Below are 22,253 nucleotides of genomic sequence, written 5' to 3'. Positions count from 1 at the left end.
ACAGCGCCATGGAAAGAAAAGGAGTCTTTAGCCTAAATTTCAACACCTCCCCCCACCCCCTGCCCATGTAGCAGATTTTTGCTCTGGAGCAAAAGATACTGGGCCGAAAAGCCTGTCAATCACAGCCCACAGCCCTCTATATCCACTCTGATGATGCAGCAAAAGAAGACACAGGAGAGCTACAGGAAAACTCTAGTTTACTCAACAGGGCAGGCTTTCCACGATGTCTCTTTCCACATGGGTCTCTTTTTTCCTGCCTGTGCTTTTCCTTGATCATCTCCATGGGGTCCTCTCCTTGTCACTCTCTAACTATTATGTTTTATAAAATTTAGGGAAAAAACTAGAAAACAAACAAATAAAAAACTACTTCACATGAAACAGGAAGCAAAAGCAAATGGGATTAAAATGCCTAAAAAAGGAAGAGAGGTTAAAATAATAAGACTCGTGGAAAAAAGACACTATAATCTTAAAACCAAACATCGGAGCTTAGCAGGAGAGCTCCATTAGCTATTTACAGAATTTGATTGTTCGTGTTAACTTAATTTTGGTTTTACAAAACTTGAGTTTCTGTGAATTTCTTGACCTTCTTAAACTCCATTCCTTGTGTGTGTGTTTTAGATATTGCAGCCTCTTTTTCCCTCCTAGCATCTTTGTGGCATAATAAGTCTCCTGAGTCCATATCTCCAGCCAGGTGATGACCAGCCACCACCATCATTTGCAGCAGTGAGCCCTGAGCTTTCTCCACAGGTGGAGAGGGTCCTCAAAGAGGCAACACACTTTTTGGGGAGAAGCCACAAGGGAAGTGAAAGCTTTAATATCAGGCACATTTCTAGAAAAAGAGGGAATTACAAGACTACAATACAGTGTGGGTTTTTCACAAGTCTGGTGTTTGGACTTGTGTCTTTTCCACAAACAGCTCACAAGGAAGACAGATATGGCTGTTAGAGCTGCTGACAAGTCTAAGAACAAGCAGTAGAAAGGAACCATGTAGGTAAGGACTGAATGAGGCAAAATGCCATTATTATCTTGTCTGCTTTAGGGAGACGAGTGACTGAAAGCACTCACACTATCTACACATGAGATACTGGCTTAGTCTCCACTTGTCTTCTGCATCTCCCACCATACCCTGCTTCCCACTCCCAACCCGGTTTTAAATATATGTAAATAATAAGGTTTAATAGGAATCATCCAAAACAAGTCAGCTCCAGCACAAAGGCCAGAGTGGTTTCCAGTTTGATCTTATTCAAATCCTGTGTTAACACTTTAAACATGTTCTCGGCAGCCCAGGGAATTTACCTCTCCATATGGACTGCTGGATTCCTTTTTTTCAAAGCATCTCTGAATACTTAAAGATGAACAGCTTTTTAAAAATTAGAGAACAAAGCATTGGCATGTAGCTATAATGCCAATAATCTGAGGCATATAATCTGAAACCTATTGCTTGAATGAATGAGTGGTCTGTGTGGTCTGTGGATACAAAACAAAAGCAACTCTACTCATTAAAACTGACCTCAGAAGTGAAGAAAATGTTCTCTGTCCTTCATTCTCCCAGACAGTCAAGGTCTCTTACCTTTCCATGGTGAACTTTCTCTGGGGAGCTGTCTTTCTCATCTTCACATTACTTCTCTGTCCCTTTTTCAGTTTTCTGCCTCTCTTCTTTCTTTCTCCTTATATAGCCCATCTCTCCACCTTTTTCTTTTTCTTTCTGAGTTTCTTTCACCTCCTCCTCACTAACTCCTCCTTTAACAAAGCTTAATATGAAATCGAATTATGTTTTTAAAATATTTATGAACAAATTTTTATATGCTCTATTTTAATGTTTAATTCAAGTGAGTTGGAAAGTCTTTAATTCTCTGTGCTAATTATTACCCATTAATTACTTATGTGTTAGATTGCTGGAAAGTCTTACAGGATTAAGATGGGTTATTCTGATAAAACAGCTTTAATATAAGACTGCAATAATGGGAGAATGATATACATTGAAAGAGTCTGGAGATCTCAGGCCCACGTTTCTTTCTTCTTCCACTGCTGGGTCCCACAGAACCAGCTTAACATTCAGTTCTTAAATCAACACCAGAATGTGTGCCAACACCTCTGTCCCAATAAGCCCGAGCTCTGCTCATCATGGGGGTCTCCAGAATGAGCTGGCCACGCAGGCATATTCCAGCCACCCATCCAGTCTCAACCATCAAAACCTTCAGCTCCACCAAAACCAAGTGCTAGGCATAAATCCCATTATTTTCACTCATTGAGGCTGACAGTTGGGTACATTCTGCCCCCAAATAACTCACAGACCCATGGTTAGTATATTTTAAGGTTTTGGTGAATACTGTTCTAAGGAACCTTAGATAAGATAAGCATTTGGCCAATTCAGACCTGCTGAGATTAACCCATACTATTCTTTCTCTTAAAATCCTACCAAGCTACTTTGCTGTATATTTAAGCTGGAACTAAAAGGACTTTTTTGCTATGGGTCTAAAGTCAGTGTTTTCAGAATAAATTTCTCCCAAGCCCCATTTAAACAAAATGAAAGGGGTGAGCTGCCCCAGACTGGTCTTTCTCTTTCTGGCATGCCTCCTTCTCAGCCCTCACCTTCCGCCTCATCTCCAGGATGGCCCTTTCCACATCCTCCAGGGCTCGTTCTCTCCTCTCCACCACCCGCTCCCGCCATTCCACCACCCTCTCCCTCCTCAGAAGTTCCTTTTCTCTTTGGCTGGCCCATAAAGCCAGGGCCCCCACCTGCTCCAGAAGCCTGGCCCAGTCACCCTCAACACCCATGGGGAGCTGTGACCCTTGAGGCCTGGGGTCCTGACGCTGCCCAGCTTGACCATGGCCACTCTTCTCCAGCTCGTCTTTGTGCATGCTTTTCAGATGCTTCCACAGGGCTGTGGTGCCCACGTTAACCCCAGGGCCCCGGCTCACCTGCCTGCCACACAGGCGGCAGGTAGCATATTGGTTGGGATGGTGCCCGGCCCGGGCAGGGGCCAGGTGGAAATATTCCCAGGCCTCGGAAAACCGAGTTCCCTTGTTGTGGGGCATCGGGGTGGGCATGGCACTGGCAAAAGGGCCGGCCGGTTCTCCCGTCTCACTGATCTCCTCCTCCTCCTTCACTTCCAAGTGCCCTTTTGCCTTCATCCTGTTTCCGTCCTCTTCCTCCTCTTCCCGCCTCATCCTGTCTCTTCTTTACAGCTTTCCTTGAGCCAGAAGTCTCTAAAGCTAAAAGTGTACTTGGGAAGGGACTGGGTGACTCTCAGGGATTTGCAATAGTGGTCAAAGGCTGGCCACACCTGGGTGGTGTGATGTTTCCTCCTTTCTGCTTCACTGGAGAGTCAGGGTGAGTCAGAGCCAAGCAAAATGGCCTTTGAGGCTCTCCTGTACCTTCCCTCCATGACCAGATCCGTGCTGATCCCTCCTTGGCTGGGCCAGAAGGCAAGATAACTCAGTGAAGCAATTATTGATACAAAGCTTTCCAGTGAGCTCAGTGTTCAGTACCTCAACCAGCACCACAGGTGTTTTTGAATACTGAGAATTTCAGGTATTCTCTTGATTCTTCTCCTGGCTGCTTCCACTGCTTCGGTGCTCCCGGAGACCTGTCTGATGCACTCTGGAGGCAGGAGGAGCAGCCTCAGGGTTCAGGCTGTCCAGGATGCCAGAGTGAGGGTCTCACTGGGTCTCCCTCAGTGTGGGGAGAAGCAAACAGAGACTGATGCTAATGTAGGAGAGACTCGCTGTTCCTCTGAACAGATGCAGAAGTCAGTCCAGAAGCTGCAAAGCCTGCCAGGGTCTGGGAAATACAGTTCCCAGTGTAAAGTCAGCTTGTCCCTAGAGAGGTTCCTCAGGGCTGGGATTCCAAGAACTCCAAACAGCAGGCTTAGCTGTTTTCAGCAGGAGGAGCTGGCATACCTGGAGGAGAGAGCCGGGGAGCACATCTCCACAGCCTGGTTGTATCGGGGTGACTTCAGCAAGCAGCTCACCACACTCCACCTTCCCTGGCACCATCACCTGCAAAGCCAACAGTGGATGAGATCTTCCTGATGGCAACTTCCTCCAGATGTTTGGTGTAGGGACCCCATTTTAAGGATAAATTAACACATGGAAAGTTATGGTACATTTTTAGAAGAGCCTGACTTCTCTCTCTTAGATAGTTTTTTAAATGATTGAGAACCTTATCCATCAAGCTTTGCCACCCTGAGCAATTCAAAAGCACCACCCAGCCCCAAGTGGGTACTTACTGGCAAGCAAGGCTCAGGAGTGGTCTCTGAGGGTTCTGATGCAGGGAGCGCTCCTATCACGTTGGAAGGTTGTAAGCTGCCTGCTGCCGCCAGGAGGAGGGCACCTCCACTTCCTGTTCCCTCCCACTTCCAGGGAAGCCTTGTTTCTGCCTGGGTGTGACCCTACCTGTAAGGTTTCTCTGCAATAAATGCAGACCTTTTCTCCTCCTCCTTCCACCACCAAAAAAAGTTGTCCCTGGCAAATGTTGCGAAGTAAAACAATAAATCAAGCACCTACACGTCTTAGTTGTTTCCAGAAGACTAGATCATCTGGCCTCTCAAGCAAAGAAGATTTAAGACAAGGAAGGGTGAAAAATGAGCAAAGAAACCACATGCCTTGAGGATACCTGTGGTTTCAAATATTTTATCTGGTTGTCAGGCCGTGACGTCCCCATTGTTGGTTGGAAACTATTGGTATTATCAAGTCAGTAGAAAAGTCAGAGAACTTGCAGACAGAGAAGATTAAATAAAAGGACCCTTCTCCCACAATTTAGAGAAATATAGCAAATTTGGGGTTGATTTCTATTATATTATGTAACTAGAATTGGAAAAGCTGAAATCTGTTGGCTTCTACTTTCAGCTGAAGTGAAATAAAGGGACAATCACAACTTAAGCAAAAAATATAAATTTAGATAGATTTCAGAAGGAAAACCTACTAAGAAGAGACAAGCACATTTTAAAGATATCCATGTGAGGAAAAACCTGGAGTTACAGGAAGAAGATGCAGAAATGGTAGAGTAGAAAACATGTAGAGACTACAAGTGAAATTTCAAGTGAAAAGTAAATGTGTGGGGCCTGGAGAGACTCCAAATAGAAATGAAGAGTTGGTAAACAAATAGGGAAACTTTTTTTAAGGATTTTTCTTTCTAGACTAATAAGCTAAATATTTTCAAACTGATTCTGTGAAAAGTCCTTTGGAAAAGGTCCTGTCCAAACTTAACCGAACTGAATATGGGATCATTTACAAATGGTCACCATTTCAGTATTTCAGCTGTGGAAATAAGGGAATGATCAATGTTACAGCCAGATTTGGATTCATTTTTCCTGACTCGTCAATCTCATCTTGCTCCAACCTCTGCTTCCAACATCCCCAACTCACACTCAAGTCCATGAACCAATCCATCGCCCATCTTTTGTGAATTTCCCACTACTTTCCACCTGTAGGTTCCAGGCCTGACTCTTCCCTGTCCACAAAATATAATTGTGCCAAGTTGTTCCCAGATTTCATCCTTCTCTGCACTCCCACAGAACTCTCCAAATGCTTTTTGGCACTTTCTACAGAATTCTTTGTGGTATTACTCACTTATACCATATGTACTTAGAATAATGTGCTGGAGAAACCAATAATTTGCTTGCTTCATGAATACTTCATAAACAGACTCACACTGTGAGTAAATGATTTTGACTCCTCAGCAGAAAAAGGTGTGTGTGTGTGTGCATGTGTTTGTATGCATGTGCACATAAACTCTTGTTCATATTTATTTCATATTTTTTAAAATTTGACATATTTTCTTCTTAATCCTTTGAAAGTTCACAAAGAAATACAACTTGGCTTGCTTAGCAAAATCACATATGCTTGACATTTCATAACATGTTTGACTTCAGTTTGAATTAGTTTAGTCTGAAGATTTTCAATTTTAGAGACCAGAGGAGTTTCAGGACAAGAACCATATTCCTAAGCAAAATCTTAGAACACTATCTGGAGATGGCATAGAATATTTGAAACCTGAATCATTCTGTGAAATCTGAATTTAGAAAATTTACAGGCACTAAATCTTTTTTATATTTTTATTGAGTTAACAAGAGATTTCTTCAGTGAGCCAGTTGCCTTTATAAAATAATGGAACTCCTACTCATTCCTGATATTACCATATCATAATCTTTTGGTAGATTAGATGAGCATAGAGAAAATGAATCATGAGAGGGGCTAAAGGTATTGACATTAATACAAACCTTTACACATTTTTAAAACATTTTTTTCACTATAGATCCTACACAGATCACCTGGAGATAAAGTCAGTCTTTGGCATTTTGTTGGATTAAATAAACTGAATTCTCTTTCCTTTACTTAATAAGAATATATTTCGGGAGACCTACTTTTGCTTTTAAGACAGAAAGCGACATAATTTCATGGATCTGCATTCCTATCGTGTGCCTGCATCCCCATTAAGTGCTGAATGGGTGGGAAATCTGGGGCTTCAGTGTTTGCTATCTACCATTTTGGGTACAACAAATAACCTCCTCTGAAAGTCTCAGTATTTCCTTGGGGGCTTTACAGTGATGTTCTGAGGGATGTTCATCTGCACCTTGGTGGGATCTCACCAGAAAGATGGGACTTAGTATTATTCTTAGATTTGGTGTCTCAGCTCTGCTCAAAACCAGACTCTTCGGGCATAACTAATCTGCGGGGGAATTGACACACCAAGCATTGCATATAGGTAACAGTTCTTTGCTAATTAACTAGCATATTCATCAATTGTGAAAAATATCTGAGAATTAAAAACTTAGGGCTGGCCACATGTAAAATACACATATCTATAAAACTATAACAAGGATTATAATTTTGTAGTGTCTCAGATAAAATAATCAAGATCAGATAATCCCTTACTACCTATTTTCACCAGGCTCTTGAAGAAACCACCATCTCACAAAAACAAACACAGGGTTGGGGAAAAAACAAACAAACTAACCATACTGCTAAGCTCCCTGGTTCTGTAACATAAGCTACTTGCTCTTGTACTTGTTTCTTATTTTAATGCAATGTGTTTTACCAGGAAATATCTTTTACTGAGATTAAGGTAACACCTCCAGTTTTACCATCAACTACATTCCACTCCCTTTAACCATTAGGTGATTCTGTGCCCTGACTTCTCCATCTGTCAAACGGCAGTAATAAAGTGGGTCCTACCTAGCCTATAGGATTGTTGCTACTGCTGCTAAGTCGCTTCAGTCGAGTCTGACTCTGTGTGACCCCAGAGACGGCAGCCCACCAGGGTCCCCCGGCCCTGGGATTCTCCCGGCAAGAACACTGGAGTGGGTTGCCATTTCCTTCTCCAGTGCATGAAAGTGAAAAGTGAAAGTGAAGTTGTTCAGTCATGTGGGACTCTTCCCGACCCCATGGACTGCAGCCTACCAGGCTTCTCCGTCCATGGGATTTTCCAGGCAAGAGTACTGGAGTGGGGTGCCATTGCCTTCTCCGATAGGATTGTTAACATGATAAAAAATTAATTAGGTAAACTCTTTACGAGTCAAAAGTGAAATATTTATATTAAATGGTTTCTATAGTTGTTGCTACAAACAGTACTTTACATTATTTGAGGAACAAAAACAACAAAAGTCTGGGTCTCTTTTAGCTTTTGGTCTGACAGAATATTCTTCCCTGGCCTCTGCCTGTTATAATTTCTTCCTTTTCTTTGGTTTCCATTTATGCTATTTTATTCTGCCTATATAGAGATGTAATCTTCCTTTTCCAGAACTCAGAATCCAGATTTGCAACATTAGTATAGTTCTAGATTCTTCTTAAATTGACCTTGAATTCTAGCTGTTAATTTGTAATATATCTATAGCTGATTGCCTATTTATAGTTCACATTTTAAGTAACCTCTTAAAGGTAAACACTGCCTTGTTAAAAGTGGAAAGGACTTCCCTGATGGTCCAGTGGTTAAGACTTTATGCTTTCACTGCAGGGGGTGCGGGTTCAATCCCTGGTCTGGGGAGTTCCACCAATAAAAAAATAAATACAGCAGTAAAAATGGAAAAAGTAATTTTGTGCCGATTTGCCTCACCTGAGGCCCAGTGGAGATGTATGAGGCACCAGTTTTTTCTGAATTGGCAAATAATTCTTTCCATATTCTGTCTCTAACCCCAGAGAATTTTTACCTGCTCACTGAGGAATGTATTTCCCACAGCAAACCTCACCTGGTTTATACAGAGGAGCTTCCCTCAAGGTGAAAGAGAAGGTAAGGAAATCAGTCAGTGGAAGTGGATTTGGCAAAGAAAGAAAGAAAACAAAGAACAATAGAAGTTGCCACTCTCCAAGTCAATCTTGGCATTTAAGAACAATTCTTATTCCAAGAAAACATCATCTTGCCTACCAAATGCCATTTTCTGACACCTCATCTGGCTCCTCCAAGGAGCAGGGAGGTATTTCCCAGAATACAAGAAATATAGTTGACTTGGTCCATTCACATATGAACAGTACTGTTTTTATTTAGCTGTTGGTAAATGCAGATCTCTTCTATGAGAGCACGCAAGTTTAATTCAACGTACATGTATTAATCATGTCATTTAGCTCCGATTAACTTAGCATCACTACCTTAAATCAACAAACAAATAATTTCTATTTTTTCTTGCAAGGATCTGGGTAGGGTGGGGTGGAGGATTGAAGGAAGTATATGTAAATAACTTGGCTCCATGACAAGGAACATATTCATCAGGAGGATTAAAAGTTCCTGGAGCAGGACACACATGGAGACAAGCTCAGGTGAGAATGTACAAAGCCATGTTTTCATGGTAAACACAATAGACACTGCCAGAACAATCTGGGCCATCTCCTGCCTGGGACAATGGCCCTTCTCCTTTCTCCAGAGTCATTTTTCCTCAAAGCTCAATATATTTTCAGCAATAGCAGTCACATATTTCTTATTGCATTATCCTTAATTGATAAAGTTTTAAGTCTTTGTTGATGAATGATTCTATTGATCCACTTGACTCATGTTGAATTACTGGTTTTGTTAATGGATCACCTTAAAAACAATTCACCCACAATAATGACAGGATGCAATCCTGAAATTATCTGTTAAGGGTCATTATAGATTTGTTCATCATGGATATATTGGAAGGATCATTATCCTTACAACCATGAGGCCAGGCACTGTGGCCAAAATTTTACCAGCGCACAACCGCATGTAGTTACTACTTTGTCAAGTGCTAACTTTAGAATTAGGATTTAGAACCTTCAGTGTCAAGAAGCTGTGAAACAAAGTTCTGACCTACAGGGACAGAGAGTTCTACGTTCATGTCCTGCTGCCACGTATGCTATTTGGAGGTGGTACCAACAGTAGCAGTTAAACAAGATTCTATTTCTAAAGAAGACTCACAGGACCTCAAATGACAGTGTTATAAGTAACATACAGTGTTATAAATAAATAACAGCTTATTTCAGGAAAAGGATATAATCTAGCAACAATATCCTTAAAGTAAGGATATGGATCCCATGTACACATTTGAAAGTGAAGTGAAAGTGTTAGTCACTTGGTCATGTCTGACTCTTTGGGACACTATGGACTGTCGCTGGCCAGGTTCCTCTGTCCATGGAATTCTCCAGGCAAGAATACCAGAATGGGGGCCAGTCCCTTCTGCAGGGGACCTTTCTGATGTAGGGATCGAACCTGGGTCTCCTGCATTGCAGGCACATTCTTTACCATTTGAGCCACCATGCATCCCATGTACACATTCACAGCACCTCAAAGTGGAGGACCCAAAATGGAGTCTCAGCTGAGGTTGTTTTATATTTTCCTGGTCACTTAGGTGTATTCTTGCTACTACTCACTCTCCACAAAAGAGACCTCCCAGGATCTCACTCAGGCCAGGGACAAATCATCAATTTCACTGTTATCAGCAATGCTGATGAGCTGGGAAAACTTGCCCCCAGACCCACTAGACCCATGGTTATAAATAAAGCAACACTTTTAACCAATATATTCCATACCTTGACCATGGATCAATGCCATGTAGGAGCTTGAACAAAACAGTTCAGTTTAATTCCAGGCCTACCAGACAAATGGACAAGAGCTTCAGTTTGACCACGTTTAGACTACACCACGGTAAGCTGAACTGTCTCCAGCCATGCCTTGGCATCGTTTTACAGCTCATATGGGAAATGTTGGTGACGAACCTTGTTCTTATCTGTCTTGTAGAAATGTATACCACTAGTGAAAAGAGAAAAGATAAAGATGGATTTTGGGAACTGAAGTCTGTTTTGACAAGTGTATATGATAATAAACCAGCCCACTCAAACAACCTGACCATCTGGTGTATGGCTCTGTCTCCAGCGCCTGGACACAAAGTGTGGAATAGCTCATCTGAAAAGATCACATTTTCCTTGGGTGAGTTATCTATTTAATGAGGTCAACAAGGGGGTGGCCAAGACTGCCATAAGTTCAGAACATTTCTAACTAAAACAAATAGAATACTGATTGTTTCCATGATATTTTAATCTCTGAAAACTCTCTCTACACTATTCAAACTTATTCGATTTCAAAGTATCAAACATTTTTTGACTAAAAGGACTCTACTGAAAAGAATTTCTTCAAATAAAAAGTAGCTAATTCCTGTTTCCAAAAATTTCTGGTGAATACAGTGAACTTTTTGTTCAGATTCAGTTAATAATAACTCAATTAACTAGCATTTTTGTTAATCTACCATATAATGAAATTTAACACTAATATATTGATAATCAAGAGAGATTTTAAAATCCTAAAATTGCTTCTGAGTCTATAAAAGCATTCATTTATATATAGCATATTTAATTGTAATACTTAGGAAAGGATAAGCTATGTTGTGTATGTGTGTTTGCTTAGTCGTGTCCGACTCTTTGCTACCCTGTGGACTGTAGCCCACCAGGCTCCTCTGTCCACGGAATTTTACAGGGAAGAATACTGGAGCAGGTTGCCATTTCCTCCTCCAGAGGATCTTCCCAACCCAGGGATCGAACCCATGCCCCTTGTGTCTCCTGCATTGGTAGGCAGATTCGTTACCACCCTGGCACCAAGGAAGCCTGGAAAAGCCATGTATACCATATCATGATTATAGTATACCTAGATTTGAAACACAGAATCTCACACAGAGGATTTTTATGACTTCAAAGTTGATATGTGGAGTCATTCTACTTATTACAATATTTGATTAACCAGAATACATTACTCTGAACCGGATCAAATAATAAAGATTTACTACATAAAAGATGTGAGCAAATATCTCAACAAATATAGTGACAACAGATTGCCCATAAAAAACTGAAGTATGTAGTGACAACTGTCAACTATTCTTATGTAACAACAAAGCAATACCTATAAAACTTAATTTTGCAAGTCGTTATTACAACTCTGTAGAATCACTGACATCTTTTTACCACCTTCCTATTTTCAGAGATATTATAGTCTATAACTTATGAAAACCAGGATAATTTATGAGGGAAAAATTTCCCTTTGTTTCAAGGCTATGGTCCGCATATTGGGTCCTTCCCAACCCTGACACCAATGCCAATGGTTGGTTCCTATGAACCTTGGATGGGGTATGTGGCTCTGTAAGTCCATCCCCACCCTGCAGCAACAGGTGCCATTCAGACACCGGGACAGTAGCATTGTCTCTGCATCCCTGCCCATTCACCTCATTCTGTGAACTTTGAATTAATTATCCAGGAATGGTCATGAAATATACATACTCAACTTGACCTAATTCCCTTAGAAATAAGTGCTCCTCCTTTCCAGAAGGAAAGGAGTATGAGTTTAGGGCTACAGTCTTGGAAGAGAGTAAAGGTAACTGGTTCTCACATAGATTTCCCAGTAGCTTTGGCAGAATCCTAAATCATCATAGACAGATTTTGTTGTTCTTGTTTAGTCGCTCAGTTGTGTCTGACTCTTTGCGACCCCATGGACAATATAGTCCACCAGGCTCCTCTGTCCATGGGATTTCCCAGGCAAGAATACTGGAGTGGGTTGCCATTTCCTTCCCCATGGGATCTTCCTGATCCAGGGATTGAACCCATGTCTTCTGCACTGGCAGGCAGATTCTTTACCACTGAGCCACCAGGGAAGCATCACATTTGAAAAATATTTTATGATTTAAGACTGTTCCTTGGTTTTTTGTTATTGCTTAAAGACTATTTTTTAGAGCAGTCTTAACCTCACAGCAAAATTAAGAGGAAGGTACAGAGATTTCTCATACACCCCTTCCCCACACGTGCATCTTCTCCCTCATTATCCACATCACCCACCAGAATGGTGCCTTTGTCACCACTGATGAACCTACACCAACTCAAAGCAATTGCTCAAAGGCCTTAGTTTACTCCAGGGCTTCCTGTTGGTGTTGTGCACCCTATGGCTCTGGACAAATGATGTACTCATCATTATAGTGCCATAGAGCCCTAAGTTTTCACTGTCCTAATATAGATTTCTTTCACTAAATAATATGCATTTAGGATTCCTCCATGTCTTTTTATGGCTTGATAGTTTTTGTTTAAGCACTGAATAGTATTCCTTTCAATGAGTATACCACAGTTTATATATCCATTCATCTACTGAAGGACATCTTGTTTGCTTCTGAGTTTGAGCAATTAAAAATAAAGCTTTTATATTCTTTTCTCATATAAGCCATTCACTTTACTATACACCTTAAACTAACACAATATTGTAAATCAACTATACTGCAACAAAATTTTTTAAAAAGTAAAGCTTCAATAAACATTCATGTGCAGGTTTGCGTGGGTCATGTGTTTGCAACTCCTTTGAGTGAATACTAGGGAGCACAATGGCTAGATTGTATTATTTATTTATTTATTTATCTATTTTTTTACTTTACAATATTGTATTGGTTTTGCCATACATTGACATGAATCCACCATGGGTGTATATGTGTTCCCTTTCCAGAACCCCCTTCCCACCTCCCTCCCCATTCCACCACTCTGGGTCATCCCGGTGCACCAGCCCCGAGCACCCTGTATCATGCATCGAATCTGGACTGGCGATTTGTCTCACATATGATAATGTACATGCTTCCTTGCCATTCTCCCATATCATCCCACCCTCGCCTTCTCCCATAGAGTCCAAAAGACTGTTCTATACATCTGTGTCTATTTTGCTGTCTTGCATACAGGGTTATCTTTACTGATTTACTAAATTCCATATATATGCATTAGTATACTGTATTGGTATTTTTCTTTCTGGCTTACTTCACTCTGTATAATAGGCTCCAGTTTCATCCACCTCATTAGAACTGATTCAAATGCATTCTTTTTAATGGCTGAGTAATATTCCATTGTGTATATGTACCACAGCTTCCTTATCCATTCATCTGCTGATGGGCATCTAGGTTGCTTCCATGTCCTGGCTATTGTAAACAGTGCTGCAATTAACATTGGGTACACGTGTCTCTTTCAATTCTGGTTTCCTCGGTGTGTATGCCCAGCAGTGGGATTGCTGGGTCGTATGGCAGTTCTATTCCCAGTTTTTTGAGGAATCTCCACACTGTTCTCCATAGTGGCTGTACTAGGTTGCATTCCCACCAACAGTGTAAGAGGGTTCCCTTTTCTCCACACCCTCTCCAGCATTTATTGCTTGTAGACTTTTGATAGCAGCCATTCTGACTGGCGTGAAATGGTACCTCATTGTGGTTTTGATTTGCATTTCTCTAATAATGAGTGATGTTGAGCATCTTTTCATGTGTTTGTTAGCCATCTGTATGTCTTCTTTGGAGAAATGTCTGTTTAGTTCTTTGGCCCACTTTTTGATTGGGTCGTTTATTTTTCTGGAATTCAGCTGCAGGAGTTGCTTGTATATTTTTGAGATTAATTGTTTGTCCGTTGCTTTGTTTGCTATTATATTCTCCCATTCTGAAGGCTGTCTTTTCACCTTGCTTATAGTTTCCTTTGTTGTGCAAAAGCTTTTAAGTTTAATTAGGTTCAATTTGTTTATTTTTGCTTTTATTTCCAATATTCTGGGAGGTGGGTCATAGAAGATCCTGCTGTGGTTTATGTTCGAGAGTGTTTGCCTATGTTTTCCCCTAGGAGTTTTATAGTTTCTGGTCTTATGTTTAGATCTTTAATCCATTTTGAGTTTATTTTTGTGTATGGTGTTAGAAATTGTTCTAGTTTCATTCTTTTACAAGTGGTTGACCAGTTTTCCCAGCACCACTTCTTAAAGAGATTGTCTTTTCTCCATTGTATTTTCTCCTTTGTCAAAGATAAGGTGTCCATAAGTGCGTGGATTTGTCTCTGGGCTTTCTATTTTGTTCCATTGATCTATATTTCTGTCCTTGTGCCAGTACCATACTGTCTTGATGACTGTGGCTTTGTAGTAGAGCCTGAAGTCAGGCAGGTTGATTCCTCCAGTTCCATTCTTCTTTCTCAAGATTGCTTTGGCTATTCGAAGTTTTTTGTGTTTCCATACAAATTGTGAAATTATTTGTTCTAGTTCTCTGAAAAATACTATTGGTCACTTGATAGGGATTGCATTGAATCTATAGATTGCTTTGGGTAGTATACTCATTTTCACTATGTTGATTCTTCCGATCCATGAACACAGTATATTTCTCCATCTATTTGTGTCCTCTTTGATTTCTTTCACCAGTGTTTTATAGTTTTCTATATATAGGTCTTTTGTTTCTTTAGGTAGATATATTCCTAAGTATTTTATTCTTTTTGTTGCGATGGTGAATGGGATTGTTTCCTTAATTTCTCTTTCTGTTTTCTCATTGTTAGTGTATAGGAATGCAAGGGATTTCTGTGTGTTGAGTTTATATCCTGCAACTTTACTATATTCATTGATTAGCTCTAATAATTTTCTGGTGGAGTCTTTAAGGTTTTATATGTAGAGGATCACATCATCTGCAAACAGTGAGAGTTTTACTTCTTCTTTTCCAATCTGGATTCCTTTTATTTCTTTTTCTACTCTGATTGCTGTGGCCAAAACTTCCAAAACTATGTTGAATAGTAGTGGTGAGACTGGGCACCCTTGTCTTGTTCCTGACTTTAGGGGAAATGCTTTCAGTTTTTCACCATTTAGGATAATGTTTGCTGTGGGTTTGTCATATATAGCTTTTATTATGTTAAGGTATGTTCCTTCTATTCCCTCTTTTTGGAGGGTTTTTATCATAAGTGGATGTTAAATTTTGTCAGAGGCTTTCTCTGCATCTATTGAAATAATCATATGGTTTTTATTTTTCAATTTGTTTATGTGGTGTATTACATTGATTGATTTGTGTATCAATATTTCATTGTTGTTTCAGTTTGCATTTTCTGATGATATATGATGTGGAGCACGTTTTCATATGCTTATTTGCCAAATGTATATTTTCTGTGGTGAGATGTTTATCTCTGGCCCATTTTTAAATCAGGTTCTGTTTTCTTATTGTTGAAATTTAAGAATTCTTTGAATATTTTGATAATGGTACTTTATCAGATGTGTCTTTTGCGACTATTTTCTTCCAAGCTTGCCTTCTCATTCTCTTGAACTGTATTTGACTTTAATATCAGAAAATGGTGAATATTTTTAAGGTAATAAGGAAGAGCACTGATTCTGGTACTCAAAGCACACCATAATTTCAATTTTACAGGATAGCCCTGCTCTAGTATAATTTTAGGCTCTGAGTAGATGGTTAATTTTAAGTTGTCATATGTGTTTTCATCCTTTACAATCAAATATTAAAGACAATACATCTTAAACAGTTCAGTTTCCCAAAATTATAGCTTGTATTCTGCTCATATTCTGACATCTATCTTCATGAATGATTTAGAAGGTACAGTTGAGCCTCCACAAAGCACTGTCATTGCATTATCATATTTTCGCATTTGTTATAAGTTCTTAAACATTTACTTGCAAACATGCTTTCTGCCTACAGTAGTACTGCTGGATGCTTCACAAACTCTGGAGCCAAGTTCTGACGCCTTGCGCAAGGGTCATTGCCTTGTGGAAGAGTCAGACTATTATTGTAGACAGATATTGAGATGAAAATGCAAGAGATAAATCAGTGCTAAAATAGAGAAATTCTGAGACTATTATAGAACAGAAAGGAGATTAGAGAGAGAAGGGGAGGCGTTTTTGCTCTCTTTTGTTCCCAGAAAACAGTAATAATGTTGGAAGGCTAAAAGGTAACAGACCTCTGAGGTGCTTCCTTCCTGACCTACTCCTATCTTCCAGGACATTCAACTGCTCAGTGATTCTTACTCTAGAAAACTCAAGAAGGGGAAGGGATCAAGGTGAAGGTGACTTGTCAGGCAGCTATTTGAGTACCAGGGCCTAAAGAATTGTCATGATTCAACAGTAGTTTAAAAAAAAAAAAAGAAAGCTCTTTCTAAAAATATTCTAACATGTCAACCTAGTCTATGAGAATGTCTAATATTGTCGTGCTGCAGAATCAACATTTTGGCATATGCAAGGAGTTATTTTGTTTGGGGGCAGTAGAGGGACTATCTTATATTGTTTCAATTCAAACATTGAGTGCAGATACCTGCCCAGGGTGGGTAATATTCTGGCTATCATTAGCCTCAACAGAGATTTGTTGATTAAATTGATTTCCAACTGTAACAGCTGAAGTCCAGACCTTTGGGATACAAGAGAGTTAAGGACTGATGAGTAGTTCACTGTGTGTAAGAGAGAGTGTCCATATGTGTTTGAGGATGTGGAAAGAACATTCAAAAGGGATAGCTCAATAGTGGGATGAGAGGACTAGTGAATATGAATGTGACAGTTCAGTTCAGTTGCTCAGTCATGTCCGACTCTTTGTGACCCCATGAATTGCAGCACGCCAGGCCTCTCTGTCCATCACCAACTCCCGGAGTCTACCCAAACCCATGTTCATCGAGTCGGTGATGCCATCCAACCATCTCATCCTCTGTCGTCCCCTTCTCCTCCCGCCCCCAATCCTACCCAGCATTAGGGTCTTTTCCAATGAGTCAACCCTTCGCATGAGGTGGCCAAAGTATTGGAGTTTCAGCTTCAACATCAGACCTTCCAATGAACACCCAGGATTGATCTCTTTTAGGATGGATTGATTGGATCTCCTTGCAGTCCAAGGGACTCTCAAGAGTCTTCTCCAACACCACATATGCCAGTTAAATTCTTCTGGTTTCATGGTTTCCCTCATACCTGTGATTGATCCCAGGAATGTTGAAAATATCAAGAAAGGACTTTACTATACATACAGATCACCTAATGATCTTAAAAAGCAGATTCTGATTCAGTAAGTTGAGGGATTGGGAGGGGCCTGAGAGCCCCCAATATATATATATTCATCCACTTGCATTTGCCAGGAACCAGGAATACAGTGAGAAACAAAACAATTACTTCTCTTGAGAGACATAGCGATGAAGTAACGAGGCCTTTTCTAGGGTAAACATTAAGTACTATGAGCACATCACAAAGAACCCTAGGATTCTTCAAGTTTGAGAGGTACGTAGTAGAAAGTTTGGAATGGGAAAGTCTTAGGAAACAGCAAGCACAAAGATGAAGAAGTCATGGAGAACATATTATGTTTGGTAAATTGGGTTGGATTGAGGGTATGATTTTAAAGAGATGTAAAAGATAAAGATTCCCTGGTGGTTCAGTCAGTAAAGAATTTGCCTGCAATGCAGGAGACCCAAGTTCAATCCCTGGGTTGGGAAAATCCCCTGGAGAAGAGAATGACTACCTACTTCAATATTCTTGCCTGGAGAATTCTATGAACAGAGGAGCCTGACGGGCTATAGTGCATGCAGTTGCAAAGAGTCAGATATGACTGAGCGACTAACACTTTCAAAAGATGATGGGCAACATCAGGAAATGAAGATGGAAATTTAATGTGGGATTAAATCAGAATCAGATTTGTGTGTCATACTGAGGAGTTCAGACTTGCTCCTGATAGCATGAGGGTTAGAGGATAGTCACTCTACTGATATATTCACATATTCTTTGTATAACTACCCTTCAGAATACTTAATAGCTAGTGGTCATTTACGATAGCAAGTCACAGCCAATTGTGAGCACAACCTATAGTCAACAGCAATAACAAATTACCAGTGAAAATAAAGCACAGATGCTTTTAGATTACGAAAACAAATTCCTTCCAATGTGCTGTGTGCTATCAAGTAACACAAATTATATATACTGATTCCTTAAAGTAAAGAATAGAAACAAGGATAACATTTCTAATTAAATGTCCAAATAATTGATTCAGATCATCAGATTTGTAATACTATATTCAATGCCATTATATATAGAAAAATCATAAAATCCCTAGCCTTAAATAAAAATAACTTTATTTAAATAAAATTAATTTAAATATAATTAAATAATTATATTAATCCACATATTCCTAAAGTCAATAGGTCCTTCTGACATTTGTAAATTGTTTTAAACTGCTGGTAGAATTATTTTACAGTACAACAATGAACTTTAAGGAACTGACATGAATGTATAATGATAAGTGAAACAACATATATCAGCCTCTCTTTCATCCCAGAAACCACCTCCCCCACACACACGAGACAGAGAGAGAGAGAAATTGTAGCCAAATAAAAATTGTATGGAAAAAAAATACAAATTTTAGTAAGAGCACAATAATACCATCAATCTTATGTCCATTGATGTCATGCCCTTTTGGAGAGCTGTATCGTTGTTTCTACTCTTAATGATAAAAAATACTTTTGTGTCTATGGATTTGTAAACTGTATGCTTACTTGCCAAATACCTCAAAATATTGCTGCTATAATTGTTTTACCACGTCTTGGTTAAATGTGGTGTTCTCCAGGAAGCTTTCCCTGACCTCTCAATGTTGGTTGGTGCCCCTCCTTGCATTCTCCTGGCATCCTGCACTTCTGTTGTCACAGCACTCAGCACGGTGCCTGGCTACCTGCCTATATTCTAGGCTGTATGCTGTTTAAAGACAGTCCTAGGTCTTTACCTTTCACCATTTTAGTCCACTGCCTTGCCCATAGCAAGCAATAATGATGACTTTTAATCAATAATAATTTGTTAGATGAATAAATAAAGGTTTAGAGGGAACTAAGTTAATATTTTATCTTCCTGTCACAGTATTTTGTTCATCAGCAATGTCTGTTTCATCCTTCCAGGCTCAGTGAACCCTCCAACAGATTCTCCACTCAATGCCTCAGAATCTACCCTTGGCAGGCAACCTTCTCCAGCCAACAGCGTATCTCCTACAGGTAAGAATGTTTTCATACTGTTTTACTTCCCATGAACTATTAATCCTTTAAGTAGATTGATAAAGAAAAAAATTCAGAAAATTTGTATGGTTCATGCCCCATTCTTATCTATGGAGATTTTAAATAAATATATTGAGTACTATTTTCATGAATTAAAAGAATTAGCACAACTTCCAAAGTCCTTCACTTTAAGACCTGGCAAAACCAGGATCAATAAATATTCAATGAGAAATTTAAATTCTGTATTTATTATTAAAGAGGTTAATAAGTTGACAGTGCTCCTGTACAACTGTGCTCTCAGTGGGGTGTTTAAGAACTTGTTGTAAATAGGGATCCTGTGGGCCATAGGTAGGTAGATAGTTTTAAATTTAAATTTGTTCTGGTTCAAATTAATTTTGACAAAGTTGACTGGGGTGAGGACTTGAATTCAGCCTTCCAATGGCATTATTAATAATGGAGTTCAGGCTGGGTCAGTGTTACTATGGCAAAGGGATAGCAGTGACTTTCAGAAGTTGGCATTGATGCAAACAAATCATAAATTTCCATGTCTGTGGCCTTTATGTTTAATAAAGAACCAAGGTGACTTTCTCTAGCACAGAAAAGTATGTTCTACATAGAGCAGAAGTATTCTTTTTATTTCCTCTTTAATTAAAGCTATCAATTTTAGCTCAAAAGGAGAACTGAAAATACAATAAAACAAAGCAGTCACTAGAAATGAACAATTCCTTTAGCCTGTAGCCTTTGACAGATAGCCTGCAGTCACTGTCACAGGTTGATGGCTCTCAGAGAATGAAGCATGTGGCAGGGTGAGAAATGCCTGCAAATCACCCAATAGAAGTTTTGCATCCATCTATTTTTTCCTAGTTCTTAAGACTTTATAATTTTCTCTCTTTTATGCTTCTTTTTCTTCCACTTCTAACTCATGATTCAGCAATAAACCATAGTAAATTATGATATTCTTCATTCAACAAACATTAGCATATTCAACAATAATACCTTAAATCTTTCTAGTACTCTGTGTATTAGTTATCCATCGCTGTATAACAAATTACCCAAGCAAAAATAAACTAAGTATAACATATATATCATCTCATGTGGTTTTACTCGAGACAGGAGCAGCTTAGCTGAATGTATGGCTCAGGTTCTTTCATGAGGGTGGAGTCAGGCTGTTGGGCTCCCATCATCTGAAGGCTTGACTGAAGCTGAGGGCTCTGCTTCCAAACTCGGACACATTGACAGGAGATCTCAGCTACTCACTACGTGGACCTCTCTGCAGGGCTGCCTCTCTCTACGGCAGCTGTAGTCCCCTAGACCAAGTAATTTAAGAAACAGAGTTACCAAGATAAAACCCTCCTGCCTCATTATGACCCAGTCTACAAAACTGTACACCATTATTATTGCTATATTCTATCTGTTATAAGCAAGTCACTATGTCTAGTTTATACTCAAGAGGAAGAGAATTGAGCTCCACCTCTTGAAGGAAAAAGTGTCAAAGAATTTGCATACAAAGTGAAGCAACCACATTTATCACTTAGAAAATGTTTCACCTAAAATTCAATGTGGTTTGATCTTTTTTATAATGAGAGGATCCCATAGGCAGAGGAGCCTGGCAGGTTACAGTCCATGGGGTTTCAAAGAGTCAGACATGACTGAAGTGACTGAGCATGCACACACTCAGAATGAGAGGTAGATGGAGTAAGCATTCCCACTCCCATTCCCATTTTCCAGATGGGGACACTGAGATAGTGAGAGCATAAGTGACCACATGACTAATAAGTGGCAAAGTTAGTATTCACACCAAAGTCTTCTGAATATAAATCTAGTTCTCAATACATTAGATGCCATGCTTTTTCCAATTGGTCTAAAAACTTCATGTCATATTTGTTTTGCTTCCTCACACATGCCTAGCACAGAATTGGCATGCAAAAATATTAGTTAAATAAGTGAATGAAAAAGAATAAATGAGAATAATGTTCCTTCACTATGTAGATATCATGTAATAGAGTCTGTGATGATAATTTGTTTCTGCCTTCAGACAGATTTCTGTGTGCTTGGAGAAAGATGACATGCACATATGAAAATAGTAAATCCAAATAGTGAGGTGAAAAGTGCCGTGTTTTATAGAATCACAACACTGAAGGAGAGGTCGTGTCATCGTTGTTGTGTTTGGTCACTCAGTTGTATCCAACTCTTTGAAACTCTTTGGACTGTAGCCAGCCAGGCTCCTCTGTCCATGGAATTTTTCAGGCAAGAATACTGGAGTGGGTTGTCTTTATCTTTGAGGATGGAAGGGTGTCTATGAGTTCATGAATTCAGGAAATGTTACAAAAAGAGACAAAATAAGCTGACCTTAAGTATGTATTATATTTATTTGACAAATTAAGAGCTTGGAAAAATGTTTTAAACAAAAAAATTGGGGTCACAAAGAGTCAGACATGAATTTGCACCTGAACAACAACAACAAATGAAAAGAACAAAGTGAGCAGTTGTTCACTGGTGAAGGTATTCATGGGGATCTGAGAAAATATTGGTAGATAAGTTCTGGTTAGAGTGGGATTGTGTAGCAGAGAAGCAAGGATGAAGATTGGAAAATGCAGAATAAAGAGAGCCTTAAGACCAATCTAAGGATTCTAGTTATTGTTGCTGCTGCTGCTAAGCCACTTCAGTCATGTCTGACTCTGTGCAATCCCATAGATGGCAGCCCACCAGGCTCCCCCGGCCCTGGGATTCTCCAGGCAAGAACACTGGAGTGGGTTGCCATGTCCTTCTCTAACGCGTGAAAGTGAAGCCGCTCAGTCATGTCCGATTCTTAGCAACCCCATAAACTATACCTTAAGAAATGGGAGGGACCTCATGAAACATTTTTAGAAAGGAATTGACATAATTCATTCACCAAATGTTCATTGAGCACTTACTATGTACCAGACACTCTTCTAAGTACTAGAAATTCAACAGTGACTTTTTCTGTTTTTCAAAAGAAAAAGAATCATGATGATATATCATGGTATATACAGTCTGCCAATTGAAAGCATAAGTGAATTTCTTCTAGCTCAGTTTTCTATGTG

At 39.6% G+C, this 22,253-nt stretch overlaps 2 protein-coding genes across 6 annotated transcripts in view; one reads left to right on the top strand and one right to left on the bottom strand.

Moving 5' to 3' along the window:
• Nucleotides 1-22,253, top strand: part of CD96 (CD96 molecule) — a 94,972-nt gene that overhangs the window by 34,477 nt on the left and 38,242 nt on the right. For all 5 annotated transcript variants that reach the window (XM_081542631.1, XM_081542598.1, XM_081542609.1 and 2 more), the window contains exons 6-8: nucleotides 8,140-8,230; nucleotides 10,190-10,378; nucleotides 19,096-19,188. In XM_081542631.1, coding sequence (XP_081398757.1) covers nucleotides 8,140-8,230; nucleotides 10,190-10,378; nucleotides 19,096-19,188 — 373 coding nt within the window. The remainder of the gene's footprint in view (nucleotides 1-8,139; nucleotides 8,231-10,189; nucleotides 10,379-19,095; nucleotides 19,189-22,253) is intronic.
• ZBED2 (zinc finger BED-type containing 2) lies at nucleotides 2,518-3,171 on the bottom strand. The gene has a single exon (XM_081563520.1). The coding sequence runs from the start codon at nucleotides 3,169-3,171 to the stop codon at nucleotides 2,518-2,520; it is 654 nt and encodes a 217-aa protein (XP_081419646.1).

The sequence above is a fragment of the Giraffa tippelskirchi genome, chromosome 2 (genome assembly GCF_054371585.1).
Source record: "Giraffa tippelskirchi isolate mGirTip1 chromosome 2, T2T-mGirTip1v1.2.pri, whole genome shotgun sequence".
In the NCBI taxonomy this organism is placed as follows: Eukaryota; Metazoa; Chordata; class Mammalia; order Artiodactyla; family Giraffidae; genus Giraffa; species Giraffa tippelskirchi.
Note: the sequence above shows the minus strand (reverse complement) of the source record. Positions and strands in the feature narration are given on the sequence as shown.